Source organism: Vanellus vanellus (assembly GCF_965231255.1).
Source record: "Vanellus vanellus genome assembly, chromosome: 24".
Lineage (NCBI taxonomy): Eukaryota > Metazoa > Chordata > Aves > Charadriiformes > Charadriidae > Vanellus > Vanellus vanellus.
Window position 1 is genome coordinate 7,707,205 of NC_138929.1, and position 23,390 is coordinate 7,730,594.

The 23,390-nt window shown below is 44.9% G+C and overlaps 1 protein-coding gene across 1 annotated transcript in view; it reads right to left on the reverse strand.

Annotated features, from left to right (window-relative positions):
* Positions 1-205: 205 nt before the first annotated feature.
* Positions 206-23,390, reverse strand: part of PLA2G4C (phospholipase A2 group IVC) — a gene marked incomplete at its 5' end in the record, with an annotated part of 29,727 nt that continues 6,542 nt past the window's right edge. The window contains 15 exon segments of the mRNA XM_082495072.1: positions 206-366; positions 368-414; positions 417-588; positions 6,445-6,599; positions 7,571-7,666; positions 9,399-9,520; positions 9,644-9,770; positions 11,027-11,087; positions 11,190-11,255; positions 14,241-14,489; positions 14,690-14,766; positions 16,187-16,240; positions 17,255-17,395; positions 18,897-19,014; positions 19,260-19,455. Of these exon segments, the coding sequence (XP_082351198.1) occupies positions 247-366; positions 368-414; positions 417-588; positions 6,445-6,599; positions 7,571-7,666; positions 9,399-9,520; positions 9,644-9,770; positions 11,027-11,087; positions 11,190-11,255; positions 14,241-14,489; positions 14,690-14,766; positions 16,187-16,240; positions 17,255-17,395; positions 18,897-19,014; positions 19,260-19,455 (1,801 nt within the window). The 3' untranslated portion in view covers positions 206-246.

Consider the following 23,390-nt stretch of genomic DNA (forward strand, 5'->3'; position numbering starts at 1 on the left):
AGAGAGGGGGGTAAATCTGTCTCTGGACCTGCCTGTTCCTCACCAGTAACTATAAAGAGAAGCGGTAGTAAACATCCCAGACTTGGTTACTCTGGCTTCTAAGTGTGATTCCCCTCCCCCCCCTTCCCGACTACTCTTTAGTAGAAGGACCACAATTCAATTACACTGATTTACAGAACAAACCAACAGGACTGTAAAATCCTTGTAGCTCAGGACACACATCACTTATGTAACAGGGCGAGTCTATTAATGCCCATGCAAGCCTCCATCCATGATACAAAGAGCCTGCCCTGTTCCTTTTCTTCTGTGTCCATTCACGGCTGCAGTGCTGAGTAAAGGACTATGAAATGCATGGCACTGGAAACTGGAGAATACAAAATGCAAGTATACAGAGACAAAGATGCATAGTGTAATGTTACCAAAACAGTTCACGGTGTTGAAGAGTGGAAAGTGCATGACTGTAGGGCATGTGTTGTCTCCTCGGAAGACATAGCAATCAGAAGGGTTGTCCTTATCCATTTTCTTATCTTCTATTTTGGGAAATGGGATGTGGTTTTTCTGGCAGTATATAGCTGTTGCTTTGATAGTCTGAGACACAGAGAAATTGTATGCATATTTTAGTGTGTTTGCCTGTTTGTGAGCTCTTAGAATAAATCCATCCTCTCTCCAGGAATAACATTACTTGCTACAGAACAGCAATGATAAATTTCTTAGGTTCTACTTAATTATAATGCTTACTATATTTAAAATCCTAAGTTTTCCTCAAGCATTCTCTGAGGAACAGGCTAAGTCTAGAATATAAATGAAAATCAAGCACTCTTGGGGTCACTCCTAGCAAGAACTTTTGTTTAACAAATTACAGCTGTACCCAGAAAGGCCATGAGGCTGATGCTGAAAGACACACAAATTTGGCATCTATAAAATAGTCTGAAGACATCACCAGGTTCACAGACTTTCAAAAGAAATTTTGCTTTCCAAAGCAACCCGTCCTGTTGCTCTACCGCTCTAACAAAATTAAAAACTCGCTGTGTCACTTCTGTTGATCTGACCATCAAAGGGAGATGCTAACCCACTTGATTGGAGGCACACATTAACTTTAATGTTGGCTTGATTTTGCATGAAAACATTGACTGGGGTAGGCATTTGTTGGGCGCTTGCACAAACTGAGATTTCTGTGGTCTGAGAAATATTACTCCCAACTGTTCAGGAGTTGAGGAGAAGAAACAACATTTGAGTCTTTTTCATTCTTCTCTGAATGGGTTTGCAATATTCTGCTTTAGATGGCACAAGGGCTGTGAACAGCAGCCACCTTACGCAAGCTTCCCAGAGTAACTGGGATCTTACACAATTAATTCTAACAACCCCTCTGCAAAGAATGCACTTCACAACCAAAGATGGGTCCTTAAGGCACTCAGAAGTCGACTAGTCTCTCCCATAGACAGGCACTTACTGACACCTTGGTATTTCTGTCACCCCACCGAATTGCCTTGGGGGTTAGATTCTCAGGATTTGTCCCTTTTCTTTAATCCCTATTGGGAAAAGATGGATCTGTAGATAAAGACATGATGACTCTTATAGTCACAAAAGACAATCAAACTTCTCATAACATTTTCCTGGAATGATATGAAATAGTGGTAACATTTGGAAAGCCTAGCAAGGGCTTTTTTAACTCAAGCTCCCCCAAATTCATCCCTTATGCGTAAATGTTTAAATGGAAGGAATTACAGAAACAATACTATACATTTACCCTCATTTGTAATGAAATTTCATAGAATCATAGAATGGTTTGGGTTGCAAGATACCTTAAAGATTAGCTAGTTCCAACCCCTGTGCCATGGACAGGGACACGTTCCACTAGACCAAGTTGCTCAAAGCCCCATCCAACCTGGTCTTGAACGCTTCCAGGGATGGAGCATCCACAACTTCCCTGGGCAACTTGTGCTAACGGGGTGGATGAGGGGAGGGCAGTGGATGTTTTCTACCTTGACTTTGGCAAGGCTTTCGACACTGTCTCCCACATCATCCTCACATGCAAGCTTAGGAAGTGCGGGCTAGATGAATGGGCAGTGGGGTGGATTGAGAACTGGCTGACAGATAGAGCTCAGAGGGTTGTGGTTAGTGGTGCAGAGTCTAGTTGGAGGTCAGTAACAAGTGGTGTCCCTCAAGGGTCAGTACTGGGTCCAGTCCTGTTCAATATATTCATCGATGATCTGGATGAAGGGATAGAGTGTACCATCAGCAAGTTTGCTGATGATACTAAACTGGGAGGAGTGGCTGACACACCAGAAGGCTGTGCTGCTTTACAGCGTGACCTGGACAGGCTGGAGAGTTGGGCAGAGAGGAACCTAATGAAATTCAACAAGGGTAAATGTAGGGTACTGCATCTGGGGAGGAATAACCCTACGCATCAGTACAGGTTGGGGGCTGACCTCCTGGAGAGCAGCTCTGTGGAAAGGAGACCTGGGAGTCCTGGTGGACAACAGGATGACCATGAGCCAGCAATGTGCCCTGGCAGCCAAGAGGGCCAATGACATCCTGGGGTGCATCAAAAAGAGTGTGGCCAGCAGGTCGAGGGAGGTCATCCTCCCCCTCTACTCTGCCCTGGTGAGGCCTCATCTGGAGTATTGTGTCCAGTTCTGGGCTCCCCAGTTCAAGAAAGACAGGGATCTGCTGAAGAGGGTCCAGCAAAGGGCTACGAAGATGATTAGGGGATTAGAACATCTTTCATATGAGGAAAGGCTGAGGAACTTGGGTCTCTTTAGTCTAGAGAAAAGAAGAATGAGGGGGGATCTTATTAATACTTTCAAATACTCAAAGGGAGGATGCCAGAGGGATGGGAGGAGTCTTTTTTCAGTGGTGCCCATTGATAGGACGAGGGGTAATGGGCACAAGCTTGAACATAGGAAGTTCCATCTTAACATGAGGAGGAACTTCTTCACTTTGAGGGTAGTGGAGCACTGGAACAGGCTGCCCAGAGAGGTTGAGACATTCAAAACCCGCCTGGACGCTGTCCTGTGCAACCTGTTGTAGGTGACCCTGCTCTGGTAGGGGGGTTGGACTAGATGATCTCCAGAGGTCCCTTCCAACCCTGACTGTTCTGTGATTCTGTGATTCTGTAATGTCTCACCACCCTCACAGTCAAGAATTTCTTCCAAATATCCAGTCTAAATCTACCCTCCTTAAGTTTAAAACTATTACCCCTCATCCTGTCACTATACTCCCTGATAAAGAGTCCCTCCCCATCTTTCCTGTAGTCCCCCATTACCCCTCGTCCTGTCACTACACTCCCTGATAAAGAGTCCCTTCCCATCTTTCCTGTAGTCCCCCTTTAAGTACTGGAAGGTGGCAATAATGAGCCTTCTCTTCTCCAGGATGAACAACCCCAACTCTCTCAGCCTGTCCTTATAGGAGAGGTGCTCCAGCCCTCTGATCATCCTTGTGGCCTCCTCTGGTCTTGCTTGAACAGGTCCATGTCCCTCCTGTGTTGGGGGCCCCAGAGAGGGACACTGCACTCCAGGTGGGGTCTCGCGAGAATGGAGTAGAGGGGGAGTATCACCTCCCTCGACCTGCTGGTCATGCTCCTTTTGATGTAGCCCAGGATGTGGTTGCCTTTCTGGCTGCGAGCGCACATTGCTGGGTCAAGTTGAGCTTGTTTGTTTGTAAAAGGAAAAAGAAAATTGAGTATATTAGGAAGAAATAGCCTACACAAAGGGAAACTGAGCAAAATTCTTACAGATACTCATATGAAATCTCCTCAAAGGTAAAAGATCTATTTTGCTGTAAATACTGTCTGTCAAAAAGTGTTTTGCCTTCTGCTAAGGGCTTCTCTTACCTCTAATAAGGGTTTTTGCTCTTCTTCCCTGGAGTGTTAGATTTTCCAACCCCCTTTCCCTTTATTCTTGCTGAGGTGTGAGTTGGCAAGGACCAGATCCTTCCCATGGGCCCATGAGCTGCATCAAATCTCAGACCTGAGCCTTCAAACTCTACATGAGCTATGTCCTAGGTGCAATGGTCTCCTGCTCAGTCACAGTCATGCCTGTGCCTTGGCCCTCTAGATCTGAGCCTTGACCCAAAGGATGACTTCCCAGCTTGGAATGGTGTCATCACTATGGACCTGCCCAGCAGTCACTGGCCTGGTTACCCTCAGCAGGCCTGATCCTTACCTGCCACCAGCCCTCACCCACATTGACTTCCTGAATTGACCTTGGACCTGCCTCATCACAACAGACTTGCATGATGATTCCAAGCCTTGGTTGAACCTGACTGCCATCTGCCTGCCTTGCTTGTCTCGGTAGGATCCTGTGAAACTGGGTACTGGCTGGCAAGGCCCTGCCCTGCCTGGGTCCCTCTCACTTAGGTGCAGCTGTCCCTCGACAGTTAGCCTAGACCTTCCTGAGCCCTGTGCCAAGCACCATGGAGACTGGACCACCCCTGTGCAGGACCTTGCTACTATGACTCCCCTTGAGGGGCAAGCCTGACCCTGGGCTTTGATATCCCCACAGTGCCAACCTCTTACCCATTCCCAGGCTCCTGATCCTTCCTCAAGCCTGCCAGCCCTCCAAGGCTTGACAGGGTCAGATCAGAGAACCCCCTGCACCACCGTCTTTGCTCCCAATCCAGGCTAGACCCCAGCCTGAACAACCCTACCCGACCCCAAATCTCTCATGCAATATCCCCTTCTCAGTTGCCAGACCCTGCCCTGGCTCTACGTCCCCTGAAATCAACCACTGACAACCACAGCAATGAAATCACTCTCCAGCAAGGTCCTTCTGACCCCAGACCTCCCAAGCATGAGGACACACTTTACTGGGTTAGAAGGCAGGGTCGGGGTCCTGAATGCACTAATAGGCCTTAGTGGTCCTGGGGCCTTCTCCCATACCCTTCCCATTGGTCCAGGGTCATCAGATATGTCTAGGCATGGACTCCATTGATCCACACCCCAACCCATGGACTTTCCAGATTGACCCTGGCCCCGCCTTTTCATCATGGACTTGCCTGATAATCTGGACACACGATTGACCCTGTCTATCATCCTCGGACCTGTCCTGCTTGTCTCTCTCAGGTGCTGCCATGGTGGACCCTGGCTGGTGAGGCCCCTGCCCTGCTGGTCTTGTTATCGAGCCTGGATCGCTGTCCCTTAGGGAGGAGCTGGCCCTCAGTGCTCCCTGACAATCTGATTTGTAGTCAAACAGGAATGGCCACTTGAAGAGATCAGTTAATGTCTTTTCAACACCATCTCTAAGATGCCCAAAAGGAGACAGAGCTTCTGGATGCAGCTGCCTCCACTGTCCCTAAAGTCACCACACTGAAAATACGCAGAGAAGCATCAATTTGAGATATCCTAGCACATTTTAAATTCTTATGAGACACTAAACATCAGCAACTTGAATCAGCCTCCAAAAGAAATTCCAAATCAAACACTTTGTTTAGAAGGAAAACAAACTACAGCAAGGAATGGCGATAGTTCTGTATGGTGTCCTTTCCCCACCTAGCTCCTCTGATAATATGGAAGAATTCAGTGTCAATAACACATTTCCTCATCCTGCTCACCAGGATGAGGTTCTCTTTAATGAAAGTCATCAACTGTCCTTAAGGAAGGAGTAATATCACTTGCACGCAGAAAAATTCTTATCAACCCTGAGGAAGATATGGAGGCTAAGAAATTTGTAAGCTTTCCCCCTGCTTCCCTGATGCACCCTTGGTAGCCTGACAGCTTGATAACCTTTGGTAGGTTGCCACACAATACCTGTGAACAAGACAGACAAAACGACTCACATTCTATAAGTATCCGTTTCTGCCAACTGCCTAAAAAAGAAGCCCAAACAATGTGATGATCAGCGTACCAACCTGTCAGAGTCTGTTCAGACATTTCCTTGAAAATTGCTTTGGCAATGTGTGGGAAAATAATGGAAGATTGGCGAGGAGGATTGTAAACATGCTCAAGTGATGCGCACCTGGGGTGCTGGACAACACTTATATCACACTAATTGTTGTTCAGCCCTGTGTGCTCGCAAGTAGAACATCTGCACTTAGATAATGTAAGCCTGGGATGGACTCAGGGGCACCTTATCTAGCATACATGAGATCACTGCTTTGTTGTTGAAGAAGACCAAAGCACAGTGGAAAACTATGCCTGCTTGAACCCTTGAAAAGCAGGCAAGAAAAGCAAGTTGGAGCTCACATGCTCCTGCTAACAAGGACTTTCTCCTGCTCTGAAATGCCTGCATGCCCTGCTCACATTCCTTTGCCCAGGTGTTGCTTCAGAGATTCCCCAATTTGTGAGGTACTGAGATTCAATTTGTTCTTTGTCTTTTGTCTGTGGTTTTGTGGTTGTTCTTGCATTCTGCCTGAGTCGATTCACACACAATGATTTTAATGCATTTGTTCAGTCCCCAGCCCGATGACCCCAAAGGAAGTTCTCCAAAACCATAGCCACACATATACCTCAAAAGGATCTCCAGCGCTGAAATCAAAGGAAATTATCAGATCTGCTCGACGCTGTGCTCGAAGGACCAGAGGATAGGCAGAATTTATTGCCAGGCCAGCATCAATCAAAGATATGGTTTTGTTTTTGACCAGGTAAGGGGGCTGAATGTCACCTAATCCAATGAAAAAAAAGCAATGGGATTTCATAAAGACACATATACATACAGATACATGTGACCAATGCCCAAAAAGCGCATTGGTCTTCACTGATGATGCACCCCCAAAATGTACTGAAACCTGCCTCTCCTTGCCTTTCCTGCCCTACCAGATGTCCTACTGTATTCTGACAAGAGGAATCCAAATCCCCCTGACCTACCTCTCTCTGTGGTCAGTTGCAGACCAGAATTCCTGATGGGTTTTTTGAAGGTCAAGAGATCACACCCCTAGAACTATGCACCCGTAGTTTTAACATAAGATCTTTGAGCAGAAAAATGAACGCCTGAGCCAGCTAGAGATCCTGACACCTAACTGCAGTTGTCTAAATGCAGGTTTCTACTTACTAGGTGCCAAAGCTTCCATTATCATAAGTAAACATGCAGCTAGGGCAGGCAATGGAATCTAGAGACCACTGTTACTGCTCGTGCATCAGGACCACAACTCAATTTCATAAACATAGATGTCCTTTTCCAACTCCTTAAGGCACTTCTTGTGTCCTCCAGGTTCTCCTCCAAAACGGCACAGGGGTCCCATGGGTTTTATTTTGTCTTCCAAGTTAATGTTGTTGTCCCTTCTACTCACGGGCAGTTTGTGTGACATTAGATGCCTGTGTTTATGTGACCGAATTGAGCTTATGTATCTGCAATGCTATTGCAGATCTGGATTCCTGTAATGTGAAATCTGTTTATGACTAGTCTTTTTGCTGCTCATAATGGGATGCTGTTAAGAGAGGGTGCATCCTGGAAAGGAAAGCTATCTGCCTCCCTCTTTTAAGAAGGTAAATGGCAAAGGCAGTTTTCTTGGTTTGATGTCAGACAAGCACAGCTTAAAAGCTCTGCTAAATCCTATGCACTCTGACCAATAGATCTATTCAGCTAACATAACCACTCTGAGTATAAACAAGTCATGATTTAATTGGATTTCTTACCGCAGTTGTAAAGGAAGTTATTAGTCACTCCCCATTCCCAAGTCAACGCACATTTGGTTGTTTTATACACCATGTTACAGACATCTCCCACCGAGCCTAGGTAGAGACAATAAATTCAGAACGTTGTTGAATCTAGAGAACTTCACTTTTTGATTGGTGCAACAAAGTCTGGCAGAGGTGTGTGCAGATAGTGTCCAAACAGCCTGAGGGCCAAGGCCTGAGTGTGTCACAAGAGAAAGGACCTTACTTTCCACTAGTTGAAATAATTAACATTAAGCAATGGAATGTTAGTACAGCTGAGACAGATTTGAATAAGCGACTGAAGGCACAAACTGTGCAGGACTTAGGCCCTACACCAGCTGGCACATTCACTAAGCTTGAGGATCACAAGCTCTGAAGTGGACCAGTTACACCAGTGCTGTACAACAGTGAGGCCTGAACTTTTCTGGGCCTCTTACAGCACTCTTATGGATCAGAGGGTCTGTTGTTTCTCTTCATCTTCTTTCCAGCTGAAAGTACCCTGAATAAAGTGAGAGCCATGCTGCAGCCCAGTAGAATCACCTGTATGAGGTGGGGGATATTAGCTGAAAGCCATGAGAAAACCAAGAGATTGTGTGAGAGAATGTGAGATCAGCCCAGTGAAAGAATTTGGAGGACTGTACTGTGCAGACAGAAGCAATCCAGGCCTTTTCTGTGAACACACTCCTTGGGAGAGGCATTAGATAGAAAAATGACCTGTCTGCAACATCCAGATTTCATGTCAGAGCACCAGTTGGTTCATGCCAGAAGGAACTGGCCAAAAACTGCCCACACATCAGTCTGGCTGATGGAACTAGAAGACCCCTGGCTCTAAACAGGTAATGTACCAGCTAAACATTGAAAATGTGCTTGAGGAATTTCAGTGTGAAATTTTACTTTGCAACTTATTTGTGTCTCGTTTAGACCTCTTCCTCCTCTCTTTGATACAAATCCAAATAATACTAATTTCACCCGCAACTGAGTCTATTAAGTATTGCAGGTATAAGCTAAATGGGTTCAGTTCATTGAAAACAAGCTTCAGCTTAGATAAAAGGGCAGAAATGCTGGTTAGTTGCAAAAAAAATAATGCCCCACAGTAAGAATGGAATGGCTTGTTAAAGAAAACCCAGTTTTGCTTTAGGATGTCTTGGTTCATGATGACTTTTTATTTCAAAACTTCTGTAGTGATGGAAGATCCAAACGACACTTGAGGTCAGGGCACCCTAGGTGTTCAATAGCAATCCACTCACTAATCCATTACCTGCAGATGCCAAGATCCTATACTTCATCAGTTTGGCATGTCTGAGAAGCCTTGCTGACAACACAGGCTCAGTCAGGAGCAAGGATAGGTGGGAAACAGTGGTTGTTCGGGATTAGGCCTCTTATTTTATTTACTTATGTAAGCAGATTCTAAGTGCTTGCATGAGACTTGAAAGGCATGTGGTTTTCACCAGGTCTTCGTACAGTGGCTGTACCTAAGATTTACACTGTAATTCAAGTTGACAAAACTCCAGAGCTGAAATTTTTCAAAGTGTGTACAATACAAAGAGAAATTGAAGATATTAAAAATGAGATAAACTTGCCCAGGAAGTTTTCACAGGATGATTGTAACACTCTTTCTATAGTAGCTTCTTCTCCAAGATGCACTGAGGAAGATCAAGCAGAGAAAAAGCACAAAAGCCAGTTATGTGAAAGAAACAGATACATGGCAACCTACACTGCAACTTTTTACAACAAATACAGGTGGACATTTCTACCTGGGGTGGAGAGGCCATCATCATTACGATAAGCAACAATGTACAATACTTGCCTCCAAATTTCTTTTCCATCTCTTTCCCAAGTTCAGCACAGCTCTCAAGTCTTTCCTCCTTTGTTTTCATTGCCCAAGTTCTACGCACTTCTAGGCAGAGTTTGTAGGATGCACTGTTTCCCCTGTCTTCTTAAAAAGAGAGAAAAGAGGAAAAGGAAAATATGAGAATGCACAACATAGGAATCACCATTTGTAAAATCAGTTTACTAAGAATGCAAGTGCTTGGAATTCTCAGCATCATTCACTTGCCTGACAATATAGTCAACAATTTCTCGAAGACTTCCTTAGGATCACTGCCACTTACAGCGTGCAACTGAAGGTCTAGTAGAAGCAGAGTGGGCTGATAATCCATGAAGGTATCTGAATTGCTCTCTAAGAAAGATAAGATAAAAGTTACATCAGTGGGGAATTTATCTTACCAAACGTCTGATTAGGCAGTAACTGACACGTGAATTAGTGAAGACATAGTCCCTGCATTCAGTGGAATCTGCAGAAATGCTGACCTCATTCCTCTTATCCTAAAGAAGTGTTAAAACTGGTGAGAGGAACCATGTGCCAAAGTGAGTATTTCTATTTGGACAATAAAACACCTAACACTGAGCATTCACATCTGGACAGCTGCACAACCATATCAGTATTCAAGTGGCTTGTGTGTTCATCTTGGAGGAAAAGTTCCATGAAAAAAGTAGCAGGAGGAGGAGCAGAAATATAGTTTGGAGGAAATGGGAATTTTCTAACATACCTCAAATACTGCATTCCCATTTTGAATTTTAAAAAGTAGTAAATAAATAAAGGAATAAGAAATGTGATGGTGATTTGAGAAAAGCCTGGTGTGATCTATTCCAGTACTACCAACGGAGAACATTTAAACACTGTGGGAAATTTGCATTTTGTGTTTCACAGTCATTAAAATCTAAATTGTCCAGGTGAACTTTTCAATATGGAAGAAGAACAAACAAAAATCAACAACAACAAAAAAAATCCATGGGAAAATTGAGTTTTACAGAAGGAGAAAGAGAGCAGAATAACAGGCCCATGAAAGGTGCTATATTTAATATTTACTTCCTTTTCCTTGAAGTCTATTGTCAACCAGCAATGATGGTTAGCAAAATATGATTTATCTTCTGCTAAATTTATGTTTGGAAGAACATATGTGCTGACTTCCACTTCTTTCAGGAACTGGAGCTGAGCCAGTGCCTGATCTGGATTTTTATGTCTAAATCTTAGGTCTAAGTTCTCACACCAAAAGAGCCACAGACACTGGCACACAGACTGCCTCTAGCAGCAGACTTGAGCGTGAGCCAGGTTAGTTCTTTCACCTGCTCTGCCATCCCTGCTGTCCCTGAGTTTCCCAGGTGGAAAGATCATCTGTTGTATTGCAATCTAGAGCAGAGCTAACTCACAGACAGTGGACAAGCAGCAGGTTTGGAGCTGAATGCGAGTGTGAGCCTTGAATCTGCGTGGTGCAGGCTTCACTTGCACTACCCAGCCACAGCAGCTGCACAAGAGTGCAGTAACACCACCTTTCCAGAAGCCCATTAGTATAGTGCATCCGACACAAGTGAATCCCTCCAAAATGTCAGGGTGCTTATTGTAGTTAACACGTTCAAGACCTCACAAGTCATTACGCATATGAGAGACAAGAAGGCCTGTATTTCCTGGTGCCTGGCTGACACTCCTGTCACTTGCCTAAGGAAAACATGGGGCAAGCAGAAAAGAATGATAAATTTAAAAATTAAAAAAAAAACCAAAACTCAAACTACAAAATAGCAAAGAATCACAATAACGCACCAGATCCCCTTGAGAAGACGCCTTTCCATGGGTGAAATATTCTTCGTAGGAACGAGGCAAGACAGTCTTGGAAGAAATAAAAGGAAAAATAAAATAAGAATACACCTTCTAATAAAATAGTCATTGTCTGCCAATGAAAGACATCAGGAAAGCTAGCCATGCACCTAAACATAGATGTTCAGTGCTATTTCAGATTCCTTGGACGACCTCACCTGCCTTGTAGCTGACACTCCAGAAGAGTACTAATCTCCTGCTGGTTCTGTTCATCACTCATAGATCACTCATAGCTCTGTGTTTGATGTCTCAGATACCTGGCAGTATCTCAGTCACCTCTGTTATTCCCCCAGCAGTTTGATAGTCTCCTCAATCAGAATTTAAGATATCATCTCTAATGCTCCCACATGACAAGGAATCTAGTGTGATGAAAATCACTCCACATTCACTGACATGATATTTAAACTTTCCCCTGCAGTACTGTGGGAGATTCACCTGGTTGAAATTGGACTACTACAGTCCACGCTCATGCTGCCATGATTTATGTTCAATGACGAGGCATTTCTAGACAGAGTCTCATCACATCTTTGAGCAGGCATCTAAATGTGTCTGTGAAAAGCACTTACGAAGTTCTTTCTCACTTATGAAGGGACTTTAAGGTGAGTAACTCAAGTGTTCATTACAATGTTGTAAATTTCTAACATGACAGAAGCAGTGTTTTATTTTGGCCATTTTCAGAGAAATTCGGTTCAGGTTGGAAGGGATCTCTGGAGATCACCTAGTCCACCTCCTGTGCTCGAAGCAGAGTCAGATACAACGTCATCCCCCTGTACTCGGCACTGGTGAGGCCTCACCTCGAGTACTGTGTTCAGTTTTGGGCCCCTCACTACAAGAAGGACATTGAGGTGTTGGAGCGTGTCCAAAGAAGGGCTACAAAGCTGGTGAAGGGTCTGGAGGACAAACCTTATGAGGAAAGACTGAGGGATCTGGGGTTGTTTAGCCTGGAGAAGAGGAGGCTGAGGGGAGACCTTATCACCCTCTACAACTACCTGAAAGGAGGTTTTAGAGAGATGGAGCTGACCTCTTCTCCCTGGTGACAAGTGATAGGACAAGAGGAAACGGGTTCAAGTTATGTCAGGGCAGGTTTAGATTGGATATTAGGAAGCGTTTTTTCACTGAATGGGTTATTAAACATTGGAATAAGCTGCCCAGAGAGGTGGTGGATTCACCATCCCTGGAGGTGTTTAAGAAAAGGGTAGATGAGGTGCTTAGGGACATGGTTTAGGAGTGGTGGTGTTTTTATCAGGGTAGGTTAATGGTTGGACTTGATGATCTTAAAGGTCCCTTCCAACCTCACTGATTCTATGATTCTATGATTCTAAGTTGCTCAGGGCTATATCCCACTAGGTTTTTAAAAAGCTCCAAGAACACAGACTCCACAGTCTCTCTCGGAAACCTGTTCCAGTGTTCAACCATCCTCACAGTAAAAATGTTTTTTTTTAGTTTAAATGGAATTCTTGTATTTGAATTAGTTTTCATTACCTCTTGTCCTTCCAGTAGTTATTACTGAGAAGAGTCTGTTTCCATCATCTTTGAATCCTCCTATAAGGTATTTATACAAATTGACAGGAATCCCCCCTAAGCCTTCTCCAGGCTGAACAGTCCCAGCTCTCTCAGTCTCTCCTCATCTGAAAAATGCTCTAGTTCTTGAATCATCTTTGTGGCCCCTTTCTGAACTTGTGGAATCATTGAATCATAGAATATTTTGGGTTGGAAGGGACCTTTAAAGGACATCTAGTCCACCCCACCTGCAATGAGCAGGGAAATCTTCAACTACATCAGGTTCCTCAGAGCCCCGTCCAACCTGACCTTGAATGTTTCCAGGGGTGGGGCAGCTACAGCCTCTCTCAACAATTTGTTCCAGTGTTTCACTACCCTCATTGTAAAAAAAAAATAAAAATCTTCCTTGTATCTAGTCTAAATCTACCCTCTTTTAGCTTAAAAACATTACCCCATGTCCCATATCAGCAGGCCCTGCTAAAAAGTTTGTCCCCATCTTTCCTGTAGGCCCCCTTAAATACCAAAAGTCCACAATAAGGTCTCCCCAGAGTCTTGTCTTCTCCAGGCTGAACAACAACTCTCTCAGCCTGTCCTCGTAGGATAGGTGTTCCTTCACTCTGATCATTTTCATGTCCCTCCTCTGGACCTGGTCCAAAAGGTCTATATCTGTGCTGAGGGCTCCAGAGCTGGACGCAGTATTCTAGGTGGGGTCTCACTTGAGCGGAGTAGAGGGGCAGAATCAGTTGGCCTTCTGGGCTGTGGGTGAACACTGTTGTCTCATGTCCAGCTTTTCATCCACCAGTACCCTCAAGCCCTTCTCATCAGGGCTGCTCTCAATCCCTTCATCCTCCAAGTACGTCCACATCTTTGTCATACCAAGAGCCCAGAACCAGACACAGTACTCCAGTGTGGCATTGCTAGTGCTGGGTAGAAGGGAAGGATCACCTTCCTCAGCCAGCTGGTGGTGCTCTTCCTAATGCAGCCCAGGACACCATTAGCCTTCTTTGCCACAAGGGAACACTGCTGGCTCATGTTCAATGTGGTGTTCACTAGGACCTCCAGGTCTTGACTGAAAAGCTTCTTTCCAGCTGGCCAGTCCCCAGCCTGTCCTGGTGCCACGGTCCTCTCCATGTGCAGGACTTTGCATTTCCCTTTGTTGAACTTCATGAGGTTACCGTTGGTCTATTTCTCCAACCTGTCAAGACTGCTCTGGATTACCTAACCAGTCCTCCCAGTTTCATAGTATCTGCAAACATGCTGAGGGTGCACTTTGTCCCATCATCTGAGTCATTAATGATGATGGTAAAAACATCAGAATTCAGACCTGTAATATACCACTAGTGCTTGGCCTCCAGCTGAACCTCATGCCACTGAACACAACTCTCTGGGGTCACAAATTCAGGCAGTTTTCAATCCACCCCACTGTCCACTTAGCTAGACCATAATTCCTCAGTTTGTCCATGAGGATCTGATGGGAGACAGTGTCAAAAGCCTTACTGAGAAAGGGCGGTAAACAACATCTGCTGTTCTCTGTTCATCCACCAAGACAGTTATCTCGTCGTAGAAGGCTTTCACATTGGCTAAACATGATTTGCCTTTCATAAATCCATGCTGACTTGTCCTCATTGGCTTCTCATCCTTAATCTGTTTGGAAAGGTCTTCCAGGAGCATTTGCTTATCACCTTCCCAGGGACTGAGGTATGGCTGGCAGATCTGAGAGTTTCCGGATCCTCCTTCCTGCTCTTTCTGAAGACAAGAATGGCATCTTTCTTCCAGTTATCAGAAACCTCAATCTATTGGCGTGATCTTTCAAAGATGATTGGGAGTAGCCTTGCAATGACATCAGCTGGCTCCACCAGCAACTGAGGATGTATCCCATCAGGTCTCATGGATTTGCATATGTTCAGTTTATTTGCATGTTCCTTAACCTGATGCAATTTGTTTACAGTTTGCCAAGGATAAGGATTTCCTTTCTCCAGACTTTCCCACTTGTCCCAGGGATCAGGGGTTCCTGAAGGCCAGTCTAAACAGTAAAGAGTAAGGCAAAGGTGGCACTGCATACCTCAGCCTTTTCCATGTCCTTTGTCACCAGGACTCCTGCCCCATTCATTAGCAGGCCCGCATTTTATCTAGTCTTCCTTTTGCTGCTGAGATACCTATGGAAGCTTTTCTTGTTGCCCTTCACATCCCTTACCAGATCATGCTTGATACTTCAGTTCTCACTTGGAAGTTTCCTTGGTTCCCATAATGAGGAGCAGTGGGGGTGACAACCTAAAGGCCACACAAGCAACAGCTATCTCTCCACAAGGTCTCCCAAAGCCAAGCCCTCAACAAACAGCAAACACCCTAGACAAGAGATCAGATCGGCAGATGGAGGTGTCTGTCCACTGCAGCATGGAGCCTTTCACTACTATCATTCACCACTTCCTATTGGTGGTCAGGCTCATCTAGCTCTCATGCTTCATTTGACAGAGCTCTCAGTTCCTCATCTTTTCTGAGCATACTAAATGTATTTCGTAATTGCAAATCTTCAGGTGAAGCAAGAGCCTTCCTCCTGGTGCTAGAAGTCACCAGCTACCAGCTTTTGAAATTGTTAGTCTCCGTTTCTCAACCGGATACCCACAGAGCACTCCTTCTTTGATACCGTTGGAATTTTTGCTCTTAAAACTGCACAGTCTTGGATAACTTCTGGACAATCTTTGTCTTGTCATCTCTGATGCTGTGAAGTCTGCTGGCTTCCTCCCACAGATCCTTTACTTTGAGACGCAGGTCCTCAAGCACACGCTTCTCCTGCAAGTTGCAAGACCATCTTCTGCTTCCCCAGCCCCAGCAAAAGGCCACAAGCACTCCCTGCAGCTGGAGACCTGCAGAGCTGCAGCCTCCTTTTGTAGCTCCATTTTGATGGAGGTCTCTGACATTACAGCTGACTCCAACAGCTGGGGGAGACCATGCCCTGCAATGTAGAACCATGATAGCTGAGGGTGTGGATGCTGTCCTCAGCAGAGCTGCTGGCCCCTTTCTGTGTGCCATTCTGTGTGAGCTGCTGTGCAAAATGCTGGATCTGTAGGCTGCCAATGTTAGTTGAATTATTGGAAGACTTCACAGGGAAGTACACACTAGGCTGAACAATTCTCCTGTTTTAATTTAACCCTGTTATTTAAACCTGATGACTATTTCAATCTTTCATCACAGAATCTGCTTTCACTCTTGCCATTCTGCATAAATGTATTTCAAACCACTGTCAGCAATTTTGCTTGGGATTCTGCTGAATGCTGGGAGAAGGACAAATGGAGTACCAGTGGACCTTCTGTTAGGCATAGCTGCATTTCTGTTTGGAACTAGAGGACTGCAGGGATTACTGGAGGGTAATGAGAAGTACATGCTCAATTTCAGCAGGTGGAACAACTGATTAGAGCATATTGACAAGAGAAAAAATGTGGTACCTCGTATAAACTTCAGATTTTCTTCCATGCTTCCAATAGCACTCCCCCATAAGCCTGAAAAAAAAAAGAAAATGTCCTTAAAGTGCTTGATTTCTAACACTCTCACTAAGAATTCAATCCAAGTTTGCCTTTCAGTAGTCTACTTCTCTTACTTAACTTTCTGTTAAAACCTGTAAGAGACATGTCTAAATAGAAACTCCTTGTCTTCCCTTACACTCTACTGAAAGGATTATACACCTCCTGAGACTTACTCCCTCTTCCTCCTCCTAGGTCTAGACATTTTTGTGGACCAGCTTTTTATGTTATATAAGGCCAGAATCCCATGGAAATCATTGGGTACTCTCACATGGCAGAATTCTTGGTCAAGCACTCCCATGGGCCAGCCTCACACATGAGCCTGGAGGCATAAGTAATCTTCATGGATGTGTTGTGTTTATTTGCTTTTGCCTTCTGAGAGAATTAAATAGTATGAATTAGCGTGCTGCTTGCTTCCCCCCTCCCCCAAGCATGATGCCAAACATGTGCTTTGAGGAGACTGGGGCATGAAGTCATTAAATGCAAGATGTATTTAAGGATGCCAGGTATGTTTAGTTGTGTCACAGACAAGTGAAATGAGATTTGCAGACATACTGCTTAGGTAGGCAATGAAAGAGGTTTGGACCTGGACTGAAACAGAGTGAAACAAATTAGCAAAATAGGAGCTACTAGTCCTTGCAGTAGGACGTATCTAATTTGGGAAGCACCTCTTTCTGTAAAGTGAGTGTGCTGGCATTATAGAACATTTAAACATCTGGGTTGGGACTATTTTATTAACTTCAGTAATCTACAGTTTAGGTCTCTAACTTCCCGTAACAACCACAGGAGACTGGCAAATGTCGACAGTGGAGTGTAGAAAGGTATTCAGATGTTCCAGTTTGAACATTCCAAGTGAGACAAACTGGTCTCCAGAATTCATATACTCTTACACGTGCATTCATGGAATAATAGATGCATTCTTGTTACTTACAGAAAGATACAGAATAACTAAACCTGTGTTTCTTTCTACAAAGCAGAATTAGGAAGATTCACCTTGCATGTAACAAATGGATTTCTTCTTCCCCTTTGTCTTCAGCTTACCCTCCTCAAATTCACTTCCAAAGTTTTTGGTGCTCACAAAAGCACCAAGGGCAGTATATCCAGCCTCATGTGGAGTGAATTCAAACCAAGTCCCTGAGAAAAATCAAACAACTTTGTCACTCCACGTTCGGAAGCATAGCTCACCTCAACATCCCAAAGTAGCATTTTGGTTGGTTTTCTTTTCCTTTCTAAAATCACCTGATATTAGCTGACAAAGATGAATTAGCATATGGAGAACAAAGTCAGTCATAAGTACACTAGCACCTGCTCTTTGATATGCTCTTAGCAGGTAGCCTTCCTACCCTGGCCTCCAGCTGCCACACCAGAAAGGTCTTGTTTTCCCACAGACCATGTGGTAAATGGTACATATTGTACAGCTCTATGTAGATCTCTCAGATGTGCTAGAATCTCACGGGCCTCCTGATGCTTACGCACAGGCAACAGAGTCATTCTGGTCATATGACCTGCCTGCTCTAACATTCTCTAGAGTCAATGAAGAGAACAGACAGGGCTTGATTCAAGTTCCCACAGATACGTAACCAGGAACCTATGGCACTGGGGACCTGTGGTGAACTGAGTCATTTGCAAAGGGCCAATAGTTATGTCACAGGACTAAAATAACACTCACACCCTTTTAGAAAAGTAGGTGAAGAAGGCAGAGTATGGTAAGGCATCTCAAATGGAACCACAGGCCTCTGTGTGGACAATTGAATCAAGTCTATTTGCTCCAGAGAGAGATCAATTATTTTAATAGGTATGGAAAATAACATTTGATAGCAATGGGGAAACTTTTTGTTGATTGTGACTGTTATCCCTCACCCACCTGCCTGAACTGCAAAAGCCACCCACTCTTTATTTCATAGTCCTTTCCTTGATCACATTTCCTTCCAGAATGAAGTTCCCAGTTCTTCCAGGATTATCACAGTTCCAGACCAGCTTATGCTTTATGAATCAAGTCCCATCACCTTAAATCAAAGCCCACAGTTAGTAAGTGGAAGGAGATGGTCTGTCCTCTGTGCAAGGAGGGGTAGGAGAGACAGTCACAGTTCTAAATTGCAGTAAGGGGAAAGCCAGTTTAATGCAACAGGGTAAAAGTAGTTGTTTGAAAGTAAATTTCTCCATGTAAAGACCTTCTCTCTCACTACTGAAAATGGATAGAGTTGCCTAGTTCAGTTTTAGAAGCATTGGATTATTCTGCAGCTCCACATAAGGCTGACAGATATGATAGAGTTTTACAAGAGATCTGCACACTGCTGAATACTCGAACGGAGGCCGAGGAGATCTATGATGGCAGTAAATGCCTATATTCAGGCTTCTACATTTTGAAGATTTATTTTTTTGACTTTTATTTAATTTGTTTAGCCCATTCTATTCTAGGGTTGCCTCACTGCCTCACCTTTTCCTATCACAAAAGGCCCTTTTACAAAAAGTGATTCAGCCCCTGCAAGTGCATGTTTTTCTCCATTATCTATAAACAATGACATAGGCTGACAAGCTGCGATTGGATGTCAGCACAGTTAGTGCCTGCCATTAAGTTAAAGGAACCTAATGCATGGTATTTAAGATACAGTTAGACTAGGAGCCCATATTTTACCTGGAAAGTTTCGACCTTCTTCCTTCAGTTTATCCTTATCCACTGCTGCATAAATAGGGTAAGGGTTTATCCCGGTCTCTGAGGCCTCCTTGTGGTCAGCCAGTTCATTCTCATTAAACTGGAAGATAAGTATGGACTTCTGAAGGAACGTAAAATGCCCCTCCCCTCTGCTATAGCACCAATGGACACCCCCACTTAGGAGACTGGATTAACCAAGGAGCTGGATTAACAGCTTCTACTTTTCCATGTCTAGAGATAAGATGTCATGCTCTAAAATATTGCTTCGATTTATACACCCACCAAGGTCAAATTTAGTCTGAGATCTTCAAAACACTCCAAAGGTGTTTGCAGTTAACCTCTTACCTGTTTCAGTATCTGGTATACAGCACAGGAGGACCAGAAGTCAGTGAGTGAATAAAGTTCATCTTTTGATGACGCCTCTAAGTATCCTATTGCTTTCATAATATCCCAGGATTTACTGAGGTTTTCATGCAGTTTCTCTTCCAAGTGTATCAAGTTTTCTGACCATTTCCTATCTTCATACAGGAAGGACATGCAACTTTTAAAGAGAGAGAAAAGTCCTATCTCTAGCACAGGGGAAAGTGAATGGAGCTTTGTTTTTTTCCCTTGAATCTGTATGTAGATATAGCACAGTCTTTAAAAACATATGGGAGGAGGAAGAAGTCCCAGACTTCTACAGAAGCAAGGCACTTTACATGATAGAAAGGTGTCATTATCGCTTGGTCACTTACTTCCCAGCTGCATGCTCACAATGTCATTTAATTAGTTAGATGTCCTGCAGCTGGATCTCAGCTGCCTATGTGCCATATATTAAGGGTAAATTGCTGCAGGAAGACAGATTTTGCAGATGGCATTAGTGGGAAAGATGTGAAATCTGCCAAGACAAATCATAGAATCAGTGAGGTTGGAAGGGACCTTTAAGATCATCAAGTCCAACCATTAACCTACCCTGATAAAAACACCACCACTTCTAAACCATGTCCCTAAGCACCTCATCTACCCTTTTCTTAAACACCTCCAGGGATGGTGAATCCACCACCTCTCTGGGCAGCTTATTCCAATGTTTAATAACCCATTCAGTGAAAAAACGCTTCCTAATATCCAATCTAAACCTGCCCTGACATAACTTGAACCCGTTTCCTCTTGTCCTATCACTTGTCACCAGGGAGAAGAGGTCAGCTCCCATCTCTCTAAAACCTCCTTTCAGGTAGTTGTAGAGGGTGATAAGGTCTCCCCTCAGCCTCCTCTTCTCCAGGCTAAACAACCCCAGATCCCTCAGTCGTTCCTCATAAGGTTTGTCCTCCAGACCCTTCACTAGCTTTGTAGCCCTTCTCTGGACACACTCCAACACCTCAATGTCCTTCTTGTAGTGAGGGGCCCAAAACTGAACACAGTACTCAAGGTGAGGCCTCACCAGTGCCGAGTACAGGGGGATGATTACTTCCCTAGTCCGGCTCACCACACTATTCCTGATGCAGGCCAGGATGGTGTTGGCCTTCTTGGCTGCCTGGGCACACTGCTGGCTCATGCTCAGCCGGCTGTCCACCAACACCCCCAGGTCCTTTTCTGCCAGGCAGCTTTCGAGCCACTCCGCCCCCAGTCTGTAGTGCTGCATGAGGTTGTTGTGACCCAAGTGCAGGACCCGACACCTGGCCTTGTTGAACCTCATACCATTGGCCTCAGCCCATCTGTCCAGCCTGTCCAGATCCCTCTGCAGAGCCAATCTACCCTCAAGCAGATCAACACGCCCCCCTAGTTTAGTGTCGTCTGCGAACTTACTGAGGGTGCATTCGATCCCCTCATCCAGATCATTGATAAAGATATTAAAGAGAACGGGCCCCAGCACTGAGCCCTGGGGGACACCACTTGTGACTGGACACCAACTGGATTTAACTCCATTTACCACCACTCTCTGGGTACGGCCATCCAGCCAGTTTTTTACCCAACAAAGAGTATACCTGTCCAGGCCATGAGCAGCCAGTTTCTCCAGGAGAATGTTATGGGAAACGGTGTTAAAAGCCTTGCAAAAATCCAGGTAGATAACATCCACAGCTTTTCCCTCGTCCACCAAGTGGGTCACCTTGTCATAGAAGGAGATCAGGTTTGACAGGCATGACCTGCCTTTCACAAACCCATGCTGACTGGGCCTGATCACCCTGTTCTCTTGCATGTGCCGTGTGATGGCACTGAGGATGATCTGCTCCATGACCTTCCCAGGCACCGATGTCAGACTGACTGGCCTGTAGTTCCCTGGATCCTCCTTCTGGCCCTTCTTATGGATGGGTGTCACATTTGCCAACCTCCAGTCAGCTGGGACCTCCCCGGTTATCCAGGACTGTTCATAAATGATGCACAGTGGGCCGGTGAGCACTTCCGCCAGCTCCTTCAGTACCCTTGGATGGATCCCATCCAGCCCCATAGATTTGTGCACCTCCAGGTGCTGAAGCAGGTCCCTCACCATTTCCCTTTGGATTACAGGGGCTTCATTCTGCTCCCCATCCCTGTATTCTAGCTCAGGGGTCGGGGAATTCAAGGAACAACTGGTCCTACTGCTGAAGACTGAGGCAAAGACGGCATTAAGTACCTCAGCCTTTTCCTCATCCTTGGCTACTATGTTACCAGCCCCATCTACTAGAGGACAGATATTATCCTTGGTCCTCTTTTTATCGCTAATATATTTATAGAAACTTTTTTTGTTGTCCTTGACAACAGAAGCCAGGTTTAGCTCTAGCTGAGCTTTGGCCCTTCTGATTTTTTCCCTACATCGCTTCACTACCTCTTTGTAGTCCTCCTGGGTGGCCTGCCCTTCCTTCCAAAGGCTGTATATCCTCTTTTTTTCCCTAAGCTGCAACACTGGCTCCCTGCTTAGCCAGGCCGGTCTTTTTCCCCGACGGCTTGTCTTCCGGCACACGGGGACAGCCTGCTCCTGCGCCTTTAGGACTTCCATCTTGAAAGACATCCAGGCTTCCTGGGATCCTTTGCCCTGGAGGACTGCCTCCCAGGGGACTTTGTCAACCAGGCTCCTGAAGAGCCCAAAGTCCGCTTTCTGGAAGTCCAAGGTGGCAGTTCTGCTGAGCCCCTTCCTTGCTTCTCCCAGAATTGAGAACTCTATCATTTCGTGGTCACGAAATAATCCACAAAATAATCCATCAAGGAACTCAGAATAAGTTAAACATGTAGAATGATTTACATCATGTCATCATTTTGCACTAGAGTTTTGTGACGTTTTTGTCTGTTATTAGGACCAATAAAGCTGCTATACTTGCAGAGTGACATCATCTTCTACTAAACTTCCAGCCCTCAGCTCATACTAGCTACCTGAAGAGATGTAGAGGCTCATTCTGTTCCAAGACCAACCCCACAGCTTAATTCAGGTATAAATCAAGGTGTACAGCATTAACTTCCTCACCTAGAGCAGCACGTGTCTTGACTCTATGCAAGGAAGATGTTCTCGATTACTGCAGACACCATATATGGTACCGAAGCACAGACAGTGACAGTTGAGGTGGCCTAAAACTTTCAAGACTTCTGCCCGCATTGGACAGGCAATAATATAAGACCTGTGGCAGACGTGTTTCTTCTTGAACCAGCTGCTGAAAACCAGACAGGATTTCCTCCTAGGGCATCTGAACTGTCACTGGCAGTCTGTCTGTAGAGAACATAAACCTATCCCCTTAAGTACAGTGGAAGGAGACCTGCGTATGTCACACACAGATACACGTACTGAAACGCCTACGCTTAGGAGTGCTAGACTCAGAGTTCTGTTCTTACAGGGCAGATGTCTGTATGTGACGTATAAGCCAGACTCCTTTCATAGTCACTTCAGTGTAATGAACAATCCTGGCATGTCATTGACATGCAGCACGTGGGCCTTAAGGTAAAATGGCTCAAGTTCCTGAATGTCATTTCTTCTCATTGCGTAGAAGGTAAGCCTAAAAAAGTAAATGAAGTATACACATTCAAGACCATAATGCCATTTAACCTGCCACAAGGATGAGTGACATCACCACAGATTTGGTAGATTTGATGCAGTACATGCAGGAGACCCAGAGCTCTTCCAAATTGGTGGGGGACCAGCAAAGTACGTACCTGAACTGGCACTAGGTATTTACATTTAGGAACCTGACTCATTCCCGAACACTTGAGAGATGCAGCATAGTGGCCTGGCCCCCTCTTAAATACACCACGGCCCCTATTTAAACAAGTCCCTCTGCCTCTGAGTAGGATGTTACCTTGGAGTTTTCAGTGCTTTCCTGGCTACTCCTCATGGCCTGTAAACAGGGGGAATTGGCTCATCTAGAAGGTAAGACCAAATGGCCAAGTGAGTTCTGTGTTTGAATTCTGTGTTTGAATCACCACTGAGAGACGCTAATTTCTTCCTCTCTGGGGATGAAAGGACAGTCTTGCTGAACAGTAGTTCATGTCACAAATATTCCCTGTGTCTCCCACCATTGCACAGGCAAACGTCTCACC